General features: G+C 40.7%; 1 protein-coding gene across 1 annotated transcript; it reads right to left on the bottom strand.

Moving 5' to 3' along the window:
- Positions 1-1,779: 1,779 nt before the first annotated feature.
- FBXO28 (F-box protein 28) lies at positions 1,780-16,612 on the bottom strand. Its single transcript, XM_074897284.1, has 5 exons — positions 16,389-16,612; positions 10,474-10,583; positions 9,321-9,459; positions 6,608-6,803; positions 1,780-4,803 (listed from the first exon to the last, which is right to left on the bottom strand). Exons 1-5 carry the CDS (start codon positions 16,599-16,601, stop codon positions 4,409-4,411), a joined length of 1,053 nt encoding a protein of 350 aa, XP_074753385.1. The 5' UTR covers positions 16,602-16,612; the 3' UTR covers positions 1,780-4,408.
- Positions 16,613-17,932: the final 1,320 nt, after the last annotated feature.

Below are 17,932 nucleotides of genomic sequence, written 5' to 3'. Positions count from 1 at the left end.
GCTTCACAATACACCAGGAAGTGCTTTTGAGTTACCAGTGCAGAAGCTGACTGCAAAATTGCCAGGATCACAAGTCTTTCACTCAACTGCACTCTAAACACTGTACGTCATGTTCCCCTCTTCTTGTAGCTCAAATATTAGCACTGCTATACATCACTGCGCTAAAGACCTTCTCATCCATGGGAAGGATCCTGCCAAAAGAATTACTGCGTCTGCTGATAAGGAAGGCTGCAGGAGTCGACAGGAGCACTGGAGGAGAGACAGAGTATCAAGAGTTCAGTACACAGAGGCAAGTTTACAGCCCTGCAAATGTATATAGGTTTCTATATTGGTCACAAATTTCAGTAGGGTAATTATATAGAAGATCCCAGATTTATAAATTAAACATTCCATAGCAGCAAAACAAGGCTTAAACAACTAACAAAAGTATTAAATGGGAAAGCCTTGGAAAATCGAATTGTTCAAGTGTCCTGCAGTGCAAAGTTTTTCCTTATTTAACCACTGAGTCTTTCTGGTTTAAGCAGTCCATATAACAAATCCAGATTTATTAGGTCTTCAACAAGCTAACAGGTTTTGTATCTGACAACTTCCCTTCTGAAGACAAAGAGATCCAGTAGCTAGCACATCTTCAGCTGGCACAAAGCTAGAGCAAAAATCCTAGAGCATTCAGTTACACATAAACCAAGGCTGGCAGCGCATCCCTGTCCAACCAGGAAGGTGAGATTCAGTAAGCACGGCTGCAAGAGCAGAGCACACAAATGAGCGGGTCTGTGTACGGTGCAAAGCAGCACGGAATGGAACTGGAGAGAACTCGGAATAGTTCACAGCTAGCAGGCACGTTGCTATAAAATACTCCAATTTACTTATGACTGAAATAATCTATCACTGTAATTTGCCACTTACATTCTTAAAACCATCAGGACCACTAAGAAATCAGGTAGTCCTCTCCTGTCTGAAGACATATTTAACTACATCCTATGTCATCCTGTTTTCAGGAGGCTCTTGATGTTGAAAATTCCTTAGGCAATCCGTGCTTCCCACAACTGTTGGAAGACCTCAGTAAGAGCAACCAGATTTCGGTTCAGTAGTCTTTTTTTGTGTGTTAAGAAATTATGCGAAGGCATCCTTGTACTATTAATGAACTACCGTGATTAATGTGCTATGCTGTGAAGAATTTAATATTTGTTTCTATCTGTTCTTTAATCTGAGAAATTTATCTTGTTAAGCAGGTAGTCTTTGTTGCTTCAGGGCTTCCAGCTATTACATCCGTTACCCCTTGTTTAGAAGGTGCTCGAATACTGCATGAGCGAGACCTGGTTGCAGACAGCTTTCCCCACAAAAAGTACCACTGTGGTATCTTCCGATACCATTTTCACCATGTTCACTAGATACACAAATATGTAAAAAATCCCCAAACCTACTAGGAAGTGAAAAGTAGCTTACAAAGCAAGCTGCTGTTCTTAAAGAAGGAAAGCTAGCCTCAGTAGTTTAAGCTATTTTAAGAAACAAATTATAAGACAGCTGCTTTACTTTCTCTTTCAACCCTGAGCTGTTCAGTTTCAGCCCTTGCTGCAGGTACCAAAACTGAACACTGGCTGCAAATACAATTTTTCATGTAACTTGATAAACTGCACCTTAGTCTCACTAGTTGGAGGCTCTCCCTTGAACAGATGATACAATCACTAATCACTACTAACACTGTACTTTGAGGCCAACATACCAACTCATGTAAACTTGCATAGAAAGTTGTAGTCAAAAACGATTTATTTTTAGTTCAGGTTATTTATCAGCATGTTCATACATTGCTAAATGCATTTTTTTTAATTTAATAAGGGACAATTTGTTTGTTTCCTACATTCTACCTATATATACTGATGTCTCCCTCCCTCCCCAGGAAGTGAAAACAAAATAGCAGTGTACCTTTGTTGTGGCATTTCTCAGAGCTTGCCTGTAACCATCTCCTCTACCCCTTAAGTTTCAAGGGCCTCATTCAATTTTACTATACTTGGTAGCACGCAGAGGATCAGGATGCACCTGCAAACTTGCAGCATGTGATACTTCCTTGAGTTGAGGGTTCCAAGTTGGCACCATTCACAGAGAACGCTTCATGTAACAATAGGCTGTTGTTCTTCCCAGCTCAGTTTACGCACAACTAGAGATTCACCAACATATAAATAAATGCTACTCTTGAATAACCTGGAACTATTTGTATAGTGTGAAGGGGGGTGGGGGAATTGCTTGCATCTTCTAGAAACGAATAAAGAAACTAAAGTGAAAGGTATTACGAGACGTATGAATAAACCTCTTCAGTAATTGCAATTTGCAGGTTTATACTTGTTTAGAAGTATTTGACCACAAACATCTGGGAATTAGACCATTATGTTAATTTATCATGAATGACCATTAAATGAATTTGTATCAAATGATACACTGTAATTATAGCTATCATGCTGACCCTTTGATTCAAAATTATTATATTTTAAAAGAAAGTATATGCCACTATTTTTAAACCGAACAGCAGATATCTCTCTTAGAGATCTTTAACAGTAAAAAAATTGAGCCATGGAAGACCAGTACTAGCAAATCCTCTTTTAACAGTTTAACCTTTCCCCCAGATAACCTTTTATAATTTCCTTGATGCTTTTCTTAAGAAACATGCCTTTTTTTTTTTTTTAAAAGACTCAAACTACCCAACAAGTTTATTTGAAAATTAAATGTCTGCCAAAAATTAGGCATTTGCAATGTTACTTCTGATATGAGCTAACATGTTTTAGAAGTAAAAATTGTAGCTGAAGTTTCAGGAAAAATGTCAATTTTCCCACAATTATAACACATGTGACCAGACAATTTCTGATTTGTTTGGTGATTTAAATACAACCACTATGTTATATTGACAGCCATACAAAACATAAGAGAAACTTGCACTTTAACCCATGGTAGTAATATCAAGATTTTGAACAGCTACAAATGCAGCATTTGCATTTTCAGTGCCATACCAAGTTGAATTCAGTACCGCCTAAACCCAAAGCAGCAGCTGATTAAAGAAAGATAACATAAGTCAAATGATAAAGCTACATAGTTTAGTACATTAAAACAAAACCAAGGACAATGGTATTTGTATAAGGTTCCAAAAATATACAGATGGGGGGGAAAAAAAAAATCACTGTACACAACTCTGAAGTTGTTAAAGTGACCAGAGAGACTGAACAGTGCAAGACATGCTTTTCCAGTTACAAGCTCAAAACAGAAGTGCAAAAGAAATTAAAGCTTTGTGTGAAGTGATTCACCTTTTAGGGTAAGGAAAGCTTAGAATATTGTCATCAGTGTTACAGAGAAATTTCCATCCCACCCCTCCCCCAACACATACACACAAAATAGTTTAAGTTTTTCCATAATACAGCGTTTCATTCAAATGATGTCCCCCTGAGCTTGGCTATTGCAGGGACAATCTCTCTGATGATTCTCATTAGATGTCAGCCTACGAGTCAAGCAAGCGACACACAGGCAGCTTCTCAGTTCTCCAGCTTTGGCTAACGATACCTGCAATTTACAGGCAGTGAAAGTGGCTGAGAGCCTGGGTTCACACTCCCCTGCAGCTAGCTTCCTACCACCACCTCATCCTAAGAAAGCAGTTGTGCTGAGAGCAGATGCGAAGTTATGGCCGAAGAACAAATTGCTTTATAGGTCTCTGTGCTCTCTCCCAGAGTTAAGAACAATTTCAGGCAAGTGCTTTTAGCAGGCTGGCTAAGCTGTACATGCACCTATCCATGCAAATGCGGAACGTGGCTCTCAAGACCTGGAACCAGGGGGTGTGCATGTGAAGACTGGATAGAAGGCCCTTCCTTGTAAGCTTACAAAAATATATAGCCAATACTGTAGCTTAAGAAGTCAGTTTTACTCATTACAGAGATCTCCAAAAAGTATTAACTACTTTTCAGACATTCCAGACAAGGTCACTTGTAACAAAAAAGGTCAAGTTCTCTAAAACAAGATTTTAAAAGTGGATCTTTCCTTCAAGTGAACAGGACATCTGTTTTTTACGCTTAACTTTTTAGTCAGTTAAGACTGAATTTATTTAAGATTTCATGTGAACATATGCATAAACACAAATAAGTTTACTTTAAACACGTCTGCACAGAAAAAAAGATTAACCCTCCAAAACATAACAGAGCAGGTCTGGTTAGTATGTAACTATTGCAAATCTTAAAGATTCTGTGCATTAGGCCCACCCATACAGAAAGCAGGGGAAAAGTCTCAATGAAAGAAAATTACTGTTCAAGTCTAAGTGGTGTTTTGAAGAGCCAGCAGCCTAAGTGACACCATGAAGCTAGTCACAGTATCCAAACAAGCAGACCTGCTTGGGCTACTAAAGCAGTGTTTCCTCCTGAAGGTGTCATTTATTCCCAAGTTATTTTCTGTTTCGAAGGCGTTTAGATTTCCTAGGACAGTCTGTGGATTCAACCGCCTTCCTCCGTTTTCTAGGAGATTGTTCATTTGAGCCAGAACCTGAAGAAGTTCCTACTGTACTCTCCATCACCTCTCGCAGCTTGCGTTCAAGCTCAGCCAATCGGGCATTCTGTTCACCTATGATTTGGGTTTGCTCAAGCAGTTTCTGATCTTGATCTTGGAGTTGTTTCTGTTGCTCTTGCACTTTGATGCGAAGCTCTGAGATTTCCCGCTTCAGTGCTGTCAAGCCCGTGCCATTCGCTTTTACTTGCTGCTGGAGTTTGGTGACTTCCTGCCTTGAAGGGTTCTGCTTGGAGAACAGCTGCATTGTTGTCAGTGCTGCAGAAGGCCCTGGAACTTCAGAAAAAAACTGTGATTAATCCTCTACAACTTTAAGACAAAGGCAGAAACTCTGTCCTGGCTTTCATACTTTGCTTATCCCCACTCCCGCAAACCTGAGTCTGAATGGTGGTTTCAAGTTATGTGAACATGTAAACAGATTTACAGTCATTTAAGTGCATATGGTATCTCAGAGCACAAGTAGTTTAATATAAAATAGCTAGATTTTCAGTAGTCTGGAAAACAGCTCATCATTTATTTTCTGTATATAAGCCCCCCTCCATTTGCTCTATCAAAATTTACATAGAGATATTATGTTGTCACCTAGACTTAAGTGTCACAGATGTTAAGTCAAAACCCCACAACATGCCTACAAATTACTTATTACAGAATAGTCACATTAAATAAATACATTTCAATAGAGCAGTACAATTCTGCTGTCTTACTTGTAGAAAGCTAAAGTTCTAAAATTTTGGTGGTTTAGGGCTTAACAAGATATTTGAGTTTAACTTACTTTTTAGAAGAAAAATTTTATTTTCCACATTTCTTTAGAACTACTCTTCCCAAGTACTAAAAACATACTGGAATTTGAGCTTGGGAATGTTGATTTTACTAAAGTTCCTGCAAATCAAGAAGACTTAACATCTGCTGTATCATTTTCTTTCACTTTTCCTATCATAAAAAATAGCCATCGCTTTTTCTATTATTTTACTCTTCTGGCAATGCTGTGCAAGATGCAACTTTTAAGCGCTACAAAGACAGAACTGTCTGCAACAGCCTACAACAGTCCTCCTCCTCCTCCTCCTCGCTTTTTTTTCCCCTTAAGATGCCAGCATAGCTACAGTTATGTGACACTAAAGGGTTGCCATTAGATAATTATGCTCCCCCCTCAACACAAGATAAGCATTTTTAATGTCACATAAAGCCTTGGCCTTGAAAAGCTGTTTGACATCAACTATGATTTTGGGCAATACTTCCTCCACTGACAGACTCAATGGAACTCAGGTATAATTAACAGGATAAAATTAAGAGGTGGTATATACACAGCTAAAAAGGATGGACAGAACATACCAGGAACAACAAGCAGCTCCTACAGTTAGGCCTATCATTTTTGCTTAAGATGTAATTAAAAAAAAATTTTAAAGTTATCCTTTCAGAGAGTTAATTTCACAGTTCCTAAGAAGTGTGAAGATGATCAGCACAGGGAAAACATTACAGTTTCACTAACTTCTTGCTTTTGGCCATTATACGAGGCAACTACCTTAGACTCTGGCTCAGTCTGGAAAGTCTGACAGAGTATACGAAGGACCAGTTCAATCGTTTATTTATACACTGTTATCTTAATTGCCTTTTCACTATTACCCGTAAGTATTTTGCCTGTTAATGTATACATCAGTGTGCCCCAGGAAAGTAAAAAAGCCACACGCAAGTATGTTCTAGCTCTCTATGCACTACAACAGCTTCGGCTAATTAATTTGCTGATCATCCTACAAATAAAAGGCATCGAGTTGTCATCTCATGTGCCAAATTTCAACCAAGTGCAATGATAAAGTCTCATTCATCGGTGGCACAAAAGCGTTTGTTTAACGAATACAGACTATGCATAATTCTAAGATACATTCAAGTGACTGTTCTTTTGTTAGTACAAAGGCTCCTTAAATTTCAAAGCAAATGAATTTCAGTTAGCATTCTTAAGAAACAAGTATCATCGATATTTATGTAATAAAGCTCGCATTTAAAGGAGGGAGCTTTAGAAAGATACAGTGCTGTGAATTTTTACAGAAAAACTAAATAAAACTTAACTATATGTTGGAATTAATACCTGGGGCAGTTCCTATCAGACGTCCCGATACATCTGACCCAGGCATCTTTCTTTTCAGTATTGGAACAATCTTCTCATCAAAATATTCCATAGCCATGGAGGAAATGTCCCTTAGTTCTTGAAGAACTTCATGAGCTCTCTGAGGAGCTCTTGTAGAGTTTACATACCTTAGCACACGATAAATTTCATCTATTACCTAAAACATTTAAGAAGAATTAGGATTTTCTGGTAAAGGCAAGATTATTTCAGATCATTCCAGAAGTGCTGGCATATTCAGGGGCTTTTATTACGTAACTATTGCATACCACTGTCTGCTTTAGTTCTAGATTTTTGAAACCAAGTGCTGTACATGATATATCAGAGAAGCTATTCACTTGATCACAACAACTCTCTTCAAACTCATGAAATAATGCTCATTGTGTGAAACGGTGTTTTACTACATCCATACTTGAGTTCTAAGCTATATAATCTATACTAAGGAGAGTATAATAATTTCTTTTTGGAGAACTTGAAGCAAGCGAGATACTCTAAGCCACACTGCAGAGCAATCACTTCCCCAGCCAGTTACAAGGCATACGAAACATGAATGAAACAGCAAGAATTATCATTATGTCAGTCTGAAAAGCTGTAAGTATTTACTTGAGCCCACCTGCATGCATCCAAAATATTGCAAATTCAGATTTAAGTCCAAAATATATTAATTTATAAAACATTGATCTGCTACTGGCAGAGAACATAAACACTCTCTTAACAGATTTGACAAACAACCCCTTTGGTTAGGAGAGACACAGAGAAAGGTGTCTCACTAATCTACACATTATAGTCTGAGGCAGGTCAAGATATGAATGCTGGTCTCTTATTACTGAGACTACTGACACAGGTATTTTGCACAGGATTAAGAATGCTCGAAGAATCTCCTGAAGAACACAGATCTTAAGGACTCAGAATCATAGGTAAGACAATACAGTTGTATCTTGTGTTTTAACAATGGAAGCTTAGCTATAAAGTTGGAAAAGCTAGACAAGACTGAAGTGTCTCATCATGCAACAAGTTTATAGAAGACTTCTCTAATTTTACCCACAATATATCCTGTTAGCAGCAACATCCTCAAAGCACTCTCTTGCCATCCTTGATATCAAATCTTGCAGCAGTGCTCTGCTGTCACCAGGAACCCTCATCCAGTATGCTGAACCTCAAATCAGCATTCACAACACAAATTGACTTTCTGACAGTTCTGTGGCAGCTTCATTCTAACAAGTTTCCTGAGGGTAGCAGGGCAGGTCATGGGAGGAAACCACACACTGTAAGTGAACACTAAGCCTTGAACCTGCCTAACCAAAATAGGATTTTCTGGTGAATTGGTAACTGCTGAAAGAGCAGTGGCACTAGCTAGCTCATACACTAAGTAAATAACTAATCTTTTTAGCTGTTGTATCAGAATACAAACAAGGTCCTCATGATTAAGTGCTCACAAGGAAAATGGCCGGCAAGCTCATTTGCCCAGCTCCTGCACACCCCATGTCTAAACTGAGTATTGCCTTTCCACCTACTATTCAAAAAAGTAAGGCAACATTTCTTTTAAGTATTCCATTTACTATGCAAGTACCGAGGGCTTAAGTTTGTTTGACTTTATGTTATACTACATTTTTAAAAATACATGGTATATATAAAAATATAAAGTCAAATAAGCATAAATATATTAAGCTATAATGATTTAATTTAAAATTAAGTACCAAATCAACAAGAAATCAAGTTACCTCTTCAAGATGAAAATACATTTCATGCCGACAGCCTGTCCTACTGTACTGAATGTAGAAATGCCTGCCATGCTTCACATTAACCCAACAGCCAAATTTCATTCATCCCAGTGCAATGCAGCTATCTGCCCTTGAAAAATTAACATCAACATATCCAAACCTCACATGGAAAGATCAACGAATAGAGAGTCAGGCTTATGTTCACAGATCTTGTTTCAACTCTGAGCTGTGCCAGTTTTCCTCAGATCATGATTTCTGTCAATTCCATGTGCACGTCTATTTTCACAGCTTATAAAACAGTGGCATCTCCAGTGTATATCTGACTTACATAACATATTTTATGTTGGGGCAGTATTCTGAAACACCAGAATTGTTCAGTAGTATTAATATTTAACACACTTTAGCTACATTTAAAACTAATTCCACCTACTGTACAAAAATAGCCCATCCACTGTTAATACTGAACAGTGTTTCCACACACTAAATATCTTATTTCAATTAATCTGAAGTACTCAAACCCTTAAGAAACATGCCTCAAATCTTTCTGACTGAGTGCTTAGTGTTATATGTAGTCTAAATTACTGTATCTTCTGATGACCTGGCCTCCAGCTGTTTTGTACAATTAAAATTCATAATTAAACCCTACATATCATGTGTTTCTTGTAAAGGGTTGTATAGGTTGTATAAGCCACAAGTCAAACATCAGAATTAAGGAGAATCTAAGAGAAAAGGGAAATGAAGTTTAAAATAATTAATATTTAGATATAGTCCGGTTCATTCATTTCAAAATGCCTGTTATAGCAGTGTATGGCTTGTGTGTTTGTTTGCAAGTATCTGAAACACAGTTTCAGTATATATATGCACATTACATAAATTTGTCCCAGCTGTCCCAGGTTAAGTTACATAATCACATTTCTAAAACACAGATACACATAATATAGTCTACTACATTTTACCTTTCCAGGTATGAAGCAACAGAGATTAGAATCCACATACTTCATGAAAGTCATATTTAACAGAGAGAGTCTCGTTTCTACAGCAGCAAGGATGTCTGCATGACGAGCTAATGAATGGTTTCTTCTTTCTGACTCCCGTCTGCAAGACACACCATTAAGTGACACTGATTAACAACGAGTCAACAAGATGAAACTGTAAAATCGCTCAAGTTAGTTTCACCCTTAAAACCCTCTGAGGTTTGAAAATGTAACCACTAACATTAGTTCTGTCTTTATGGAAAAAACCTGATGCAGACTGAGAACCAGCTAGTAATAGCACACTACACTTTCTTAGACAAAATTTGTTCTCCAAGTAGTTAATACATCTTAGGTGATCCATAAACTCTGTATGTAATTTAGGACTATTTAAAAACAAGCTTTTAGTAGTAACTAGCAGTAGGCACTGAGTCAGTGTGAATATTTTTATCCCCCCATATTCCTACAGTTAGTACTTCAATGCAATTGACATAGATTTATTATTAGTGCTTGCTACAAAGTTTAGGTTGAGATAAAAGCTCTTTTGACAAAGGTTCTCTACAGTAAGTAGCATTTAGTTTCTTCACTCTGACTGGGAAATCTGACAGGACACAGCAGCAGCTGCACTTACTGGAAAAAGGAAAAAAGACATTGCTTTAGTGAGAAACTGGCTCCCAGTAATGCTCACATGTCAACCCCCCCCTCCCTTTTCCCTGTTTAATCCCTGGCACTGAAAAACCTTGCTTTTTTTTAAGCAGAGTCGTAGATAAATCATCAGTGAAGGCAGTTGGTCTTGAAAAGGAATGGCATTTATTCATTCCTAGGAGAGTCCTTGCTCGATTTGCCAGAAGAGTCGAGTAATACAGGACCCACTCTTCTTTTCTCTGTTTAAAATACCAGAGACACTTTCGAATATTCCAGTTCGTAGTATATGACTACTTACATTCATCCACACCATTATTCTGTAATTAGATCTTAGGTTCAAGGTGCTTTTGGAAAAAAAAACGAAATAAAACCAAATGTGACTCAAATTTTCAAGATATATAAGCGGAATTAGCCAGCAAGAAATCCTTTTCAATATTCTGTTTAAAAGAATCTAGTACATTTAAGTTTAACTACAGTTTTAATTGGTACATACCTTGGAAGTTGAGCTTTAACTTGCTTTTGACATAAGCTGTGGTATCTTTCCACTTTCAGAAATCCCTGATTTAACATTCGCTGGCAAACCAAGTCCATTCGCTTACAAACCTGTATTTAAAAAGAAAAATTAAGACCACAAGTCACTTTTACTATTATCCATACCATGGGTAGTAAAAGATTCTCTCATCGGTTTTTGCTCCATTTCAAGAAGCAGAAACTGCAGTTGAGCTTAAGGAATCACCATCTTTAACAATGAAAATGATACTCCAAAAAGGAGCAGCTATGCTCCACACAGTTCACAAATGAATCTCCCGATAGTGCCTAACAAGAGATCGTGGGGTGAATGCCACCCATATATAAGCAGACACAATTTCCTCTAATTTTAATGGAAGTTGCAAATGCCTGTGCCTGGCAAAAAATAAATAAAAATAAATCCAAAGTGATTCTGGTACATCAAGTTAATATTTTGTAATCTCAAAAAAGAAGCGTTTAAAAACAAGAAACCATGATGGTTTTCTTTCAGCTTTTAAGGCTTATGTTGTTGAAGACAGCCACAATTAAATTTAAAAATTTATGCAATATAGTGCATGTGAAACAAGATTCCTTTTTGTATATAAAAAATTAATCTCTTCTCCGTTTAACAGATTCCTTTATTTGCTATGTTGGATACCAATAGCTGCCTTTTTTTCCTCAGATTTAAGGAGAAAGGACATTAATAGTTGCAAAAGATATAATAAACAGCAAATTTAAACCTTCACAAAATAACCACTTACAAGACAAAGCTAACTCATACAAAAGTTTAAAGCAATTGCAATTCAATTCTGAAGAAGCAAGAGCTCAGTGAACCAACTGTCCTTTGAAACTGTTTTGGAGTTTTTTGCACTAAAGTGCACAGCTCCCACTGCACTTTTCAATGGATTAGCTTTGCCTTTTTTTTTTTCTTTTTTAATAAACATTCCTTCCCCCCATGTACTACTCATTTCATAATTTTAAAGTCCACGTAAGTTTGTACCTCAAGGAAAAAGATTCTCACTTCTCCAAAAAAAGACTGCAATTATTTTCTGTTTATATGGAAGACACTGCTTAAAGAAGTTCTACTTTCTGTGAGTCTTGTTTAGGCACAGCTAAGCTTAAGTTCTGTAAGAACTGACCATTTTCAAACAGATCTATATTATCAAACCATTAAGCAATTGCTGTTGATCTGTCCGTGCTCCTTTGTATCAGCTCTTCCTCGTTAACAGTCAAAGGAGAAGGATTCACTGAATCAGCCAAATCAGCTCCAGTGTATAAAAATTAATGCTGGCCCTTCAGCTACAGGAAGGAGGAAATCATCACGTTTCTTCTAAGATACTCGCTGCATCAGGGATGCCTAGGTCTGATAGCATTATTGAGTACAAGACTCTACAGCTGACTTGTAGTTCTAATGCTAGCAAAGCCCTGAACTAGGACCTGGTACGTGCAGAAGGGCTATGTGAGCCGTGCCGTTATTCAGCAGCAGCGAAGAAGCCCCGCAGGCAGGGTGTCAGCGCCAGAGGCAGCCCCGAGAGGTCCTGTACCCGCGTGTACACTGACACCTGGCGGCACCGCCGAGACCTCACACAGCCACCACGGTCGGGCACAACGGGGAACACCAACTGCACCCCAGTTTTAAAAATCTTACTCATTTGATTATGCCACACAGCGTGAAGAATTATTTGCTCCAGCTGCTAAAAGTTACCCATATTTGTGTCGATAATCAGCCTAGAACTCAAACACTGAACAGATTCCACCAGAAACCAAAAGTGTTTGTCTACAATTTATTTTACCAATCATCTCTTAATTCTCAGCTGGTTCCTGATGTCACCATTCAAACCATATGGCATCTGTATTTATAGGAACAATATACCTCTTTCAGACTGCATAGTCAGCAGTCATATACAAAGTAGCATTATTACGCTTTTAAGGGTTCATATTAGTCCAAGACAGTTTGATACTAGCTATTCAATTGACCATAAGAAAGTAAAAAGTTAAATTTGCTCGTACCTGTATTTGCAAATTTTTGTATTTTCTTATTCTAGCCATAAAGTTGAAAGAGCCTGAATTTCCTCAAACATCAAGTTCAACCAGTTCCAATTTCAGCATTTGAATGTTGTTCTAAGTCCACGTGAAAATCAGAATAAGGTGGTTGCTTCTTAGCGTGCTGGCTTATATGCAGTAACAGCTTCTACGAAAGAGCTAATTTTCCAGTTCATTTGTAAACAAACTAAACTGACACAATCTGCTAGACGACTACTACCAGCTTCCCTTTCCTCAAGCATGTCTTATTTTTTCCAAGCTTCACTAACAGATAACCAATACCAAAACAGAGATAAAAATATCCTAAAGTATTAGATTCAATATATGTTCTTTTTCTTAGAGGCTACACAGACACCATGTTTCATAATGCCTTTCCAGGGTAAAGTAGACGTGACAAAATGTTGATGTCTTCAGCAAAAAGCTTTAAAACAGAAATGCCTGTAAATACAGATTTACTGAAACCGTAGGAAGATTAAAGCTGTGCTGTCCAAAGGCTAGCAGTCCTTATTTGTGCTGTGCAAAAAATAAGCACAAGTTTGCTGCAGAATCTAAGACACTTCTGACGTGTGTCAGAATCAAAGATAACCTTCTCCTCAGAGCGTACATGAAAGGTGGTTACAGACTGCTTTTAATCACACTTGCTGTAGCGATAGCCTGAATGGAAATGCATTTCCAAGCTCAGACATGTGAGTGAAAAGCAACGGGAATAGAAGAATTTCATTATCCCACTCAAGTAAAAATTCCAGAGCTTCTGTAAGTCATTAAAAGAAATCACAGTAAAGGCAGCCTTCAAAAGCTGGAAGATAGCTAGCTTCCATATCAGCATGCATACTAGGCTGTGGCTTGTCCAGAACATTACAGCTTCAGACTTGTGTTTTCTGTGTTTCTCTCACGCTGACATATCAGAGGAAGTTAGATGAAGTAAAAAGGGCTGAAAGCAAAATAACGCTGCTTTTCCTCTCATTCACTTTATGTGAACAAAAGTTTGAGACCTCGAGATTTGCACTGAGGCATAATTTCAGACACTACTGCATTCTGAATACCTATTGTTTAGATTCCATTAGTTTAGATCTACTTCACTGCTTAACCAGTAGGTGCTTCATTTATGCTTTTAAATGAAGTAACACCAGGAATAGCAGGAAGCATTATGCTCAGGAAAGCAAGTGTTTCTTTGCACAATGACGGGCCCGTGGTCTTGCCTTGCTTGACGGCAACCATCATAAGCAGGAAATGTTCTTTACCTCATCCCTTAGCGACAGAAAAAGACTTATGGACCTTAAGCCTTAGCTTATGCTCCTCATTATGCTCTATATAAACAACACGGGTTCCTATTTCTATTTTAATCTGAAAACTGGCTGATGTTCTACGTCCTCCCACCCAGCCAACTTAGTCTGTCATCTTGTACACACTCTAGATCCAACACCAGTTCAACTCAGAGATTTTTATCTGTGTGGGTTTTTTATTATGATCAGTAAGCTAAGGTGATCCCCCAAAAAAGAGAGAGATTAGGACATCCATTTCTTTCAATGCTGGGATCCAGAGATCAAGGTGATCAATTTAGGGAATCCACATTTTGTGTCTACACATGTACGATCAAACTTTGTTTAGTCTGATTGATGTCCTGGATTGTATCTCAGGATGATGCTTTGTCCCATGGAATGTCACATTCTAAAGGGTTAATGAGGCTGCTTTCAGGCACATTTTTAATATGCATGAGACCCAAGTAATTTAATCCCTGAGATTCGATTAATGTAGTTCTGCAACGTGTCTTTCACAAAATACTACTCATTATAAGATATACCTATTCATCTTTGATAAGCAGCTCAAATCAGTTCTCATAGAAAAGAAAAATTCACTGTTTGTGTATTCCTGCTCTAAGATCTATCTTGCACAAGTGTCTCCCAAGGCTACTTGTAGCCTTTAAAAATCTGAAAGTGATGGAATTTCATCACTAATTTATGCCTAGGCATTGTTCTTTTTAAAGGCTCCCTTAACTCTCTGTCAACAGCATCTGGAGTTATAGAAAACATCCAGTCTTTTCTCCTCAGTGAACCACCAAAAGAACCCCTTCAGTTCTGAATGGCCATCTGAAAGACCTAGCTAATCAAGCTTATGTTGTTAAGATACACTTTTGACTAGGTCAAATCAGAAGGGCTTTGATTCTTTACATTACAGGTTAACAAAGACAAGCATACTTTCTTCTCAGGAGAATGCTCACGTCTTCTGACATGCTAAGGCAACAGTAAGGAATTTGATGGAAATTAAGCTTCTTGGCTGTCACTGACTCAAAAATTAAAATTAGGGAAAGACCAACTGTATAGTTTCCTTCAGTTTACATCTAGTATCATTCCATGTATGTGTCAAAGTTGATATTTATCCAGTCTGGTTTTGCACATTTCTGAAACTTCTGAAAGAGGCAGTCGTCTTCTGGAAAAATGAACTTGCAGATGCTACATAAGAGAGCATAAAAGCATTGCATTTTACTTCTTAAGTGGCAGTGAGTGTTAAACAGCTGGTTTAGTCCTTACACCACCATCTTTCTTACCGTCAGCTTGACTGCTGACAAAACATTAACTTAGCCCTACAGAAAAAAAACCCCCAAACTTGTATTGACTAGTGATAGCTCCCACAGGTACTACCATTTATAAAATGCAATGGGAAAGTTGAGCAAAGGGCTGTGTCTAGTGTTGCAACACCAACCATACCCAAACAGTGTAGGTACTTCCCTTCATTCAGACTGTAAGTACTCAAAAGCAGAGGCTGCAATCCAAAACTGCAGTACTACATCTTTTTCACAGATCCACTACCTAATCTCACAGAAGCAGCAAAAGTCTTTAGTGGACTGACAGCGTGCTAGAAATATTTAGGTACAGTATGAGTAAGAACACATTTTCTGCTTGAAGAGCTTTCAGTTTAAAGTTACAGTCAAGGTGCAACACTTCAGGCTGCCGATCCAGGACACATGTAGTCTAATTTTCTGCAGAAATATGCTTGTAATATTATCCAGTTTGGGCTAATAAATAGAAACAGTACAATACATGCAAGTTTACTGAGGGTTACATAAGCTGTGCATTAATTCCCTCATTATTATTCTATTTACACCGTCATAAGATTCAATAAGATAGCAGCTTATCGTATTATGTCATAGTTTACATCAGGCTCCTTATGCAGGCATTTAAAGATACACTCATCTCCTCACTGACAGCTGTGCTTTTTTTTGGCATTATAAAGTTCAGAGGTAGAGGTAATATCTTTTATTAGATCTACTACTATGACTGGAAGAAGCAGGCTGCCTTTCAGGCAGACCGGGGCTTTCTTACATCTTCTTTTTTGCCCCACATATATTTCTAGATAGAGTAAGGTCCTCGAAGCAGCAGGCTGACCATCTCCTACATTTTTAGGCTTAAGCTGTATAAGTAAAAATAAATACACACATGAGACACAATAGAGTAGTTCCCCAAGAAAAGCAGTCACTAGGCGAAATAAACCTCCAGCAGCCCAGTAATTTCTCACAGAGGACAGATGGAATGAAAGAAGTAAGAGATGGTAAAAGACCTCTGGGAATGCCTGTACGGAGGCACACACCTACACGGCCGTACCCGAGGCTCGGGGGCGGCTGGGGAGAAGAGGGAATGCCCCGTCCCAGCCCATCCCGCCCCTTCCCCGGCGAGGGCACCAGCCCGGCGGGGGGCTGCCGGGGCCGCCGACACCTCCCCACCTCCCCCGGGCGCTGCTCCCACCCCGGGGCCGGGGGGGCCCGGCCAGCGAGGCGACCTTCCCCCGGCGGGCACGGGTCCCGGCCGCACAGGGCTCCTCGCCCGCCCGCCCGCCCCGCCGCCTCGCCTCCCCGGCCCCTACCAGGCGGAGCTGGCTCGTCTCATCGTAGGACAGGAAGCTGAGGATGCTCTCGATCGCCACGATGGGCAGCCCCATGAGCGTGTTGCTCTGAGGCGGCGGCTCCAAGGGCGCCAGAGCCTCGGGAGACTCCGAGACCGGGGGCGGGGAGAGCCGCGCCGAGCCCAGGGCGCCGCCTTCCCCGTCCGACAGGAGCCGCTCCTCCGGCGCCGCCATCTTGGAGCCCGTCCTTCCTCCACTGAGGGAGGGCATTCAGCCTTCCTCTGACGACACTTCCGACCCCGGCAACAGACGCCCGCCCCGCCCCGCCCCGCCCGGCCGCCGGGGGGCGGCAGAGCGCGCGGGAGGGCGCTGTCCCGGAGCGACCCGGCACGGCCCGGCGCGGCGGTGCCCCCCGCCCCGGGCCGCTCCCCCCGCCCGCCGCCGCGGGCTGCCCTCGTCACCGCGTCCTCAGCCGCTGAGGCACCTGCATGGGCGGCGTGGGGCGGCCGCCTCGGGGGTGCCCCCGCGGAGCCCCTTCTGCCGGCGGAGGGGGGGGGCCCTGAGGCGTGGTGGGACTGCTCGAAATTCCCCTGAGCACCCCTTCAGGGGCAGATTAAAAACAAACGGCTGGAAAGAAATCTGCCGTACTGTGGGTAGTGCCAGCTTGAGACTCGCTGTTGGCAAACGAAGGATAAAAGCACAGGCAGGGTTTGATAAGGGTGTCGGGACGCGCGGGGAAATACCGCCGCTTGCCTGGTGGGTTCCTTACATGGGGTACATAAGCAACTGCTGCTGGGCTGTGGTTGGGGACGGTGCCCTGAGCCTCCTACACCAGCAGTCCGACCCCACACAACGGACACATTAGTCTTACGTGGGTCACTGTGATGCTACAGGGCTTTTTTTTTCTTCCCACTCCGTGGAAGAAGAAACCCAAGAGTAAGGCGGTTGAAGAGGCTGCAGAACCTCACAGAGACGTAGTCTATGCTGACCTGGGAGGGATTCACCACAACCACCCTGGTCTGCTCCTCACTCCACACAGGACAACCTAAAAGTTAAAACTCTATCTATCTATCTATCTATCTATCTATCTATCTATCTATCTATCACCAAATGCTTCTTGAACACCAACTGGCCTGGGGCCATGACCCCTTCCCCGGGGAACCCATTCCCATGCTGGACCACCCTCTCCATGAGGAGCTCTTCCCTAATACTCAAAGTGAACTTCCCCAGAGGCAGCTTTACACCATCCCCTTGTGTCCTGCGGCCAGCCTTTGGAGAGGAGAGATGAGCGGCTCCCTCCCCATGTCCCCTCCTGAGGACACTCTGTGAGAAGGACCTTCAAAAACTTCATTGCTGCTGTTGCTCAGGGGTACAGCAGTGCTGCCTCCACGCTGCAAGAACAGCACTGCCTGCACAGGCACAGCAGCCCCCCAAGAAAATGCAGCTAACAGGATGGAAAAATACTTCTGTAGCTCTTAAGTGAGGTGCAACGACATACTTCTGTAATCCAGGCCTTTCTATTCTATACACAGATGGGTGAGAACTCCCCGTTTGTGTCCAGCGTG

The sequence above is a fragment of the Athene noctua genome, chromosome 1 (genome assembly GCF_965140245.1).
Source record: "Athene noctua chromosome 1, bAthNoc1.hap1.1, whole genome shotgun sequence".
In the NCBI taxonomy this organism is placed as follows: domain Eukaryota; kingdom Metazoa; phylum Chordata; class Aves; order Strigiformes; family Strigidae; genus Athene; species Athene noctua.
Note: the sequence above shows the minus strand (reverse complement) of the source record. Positions and strands in the feature narration are given on the sequence as shown.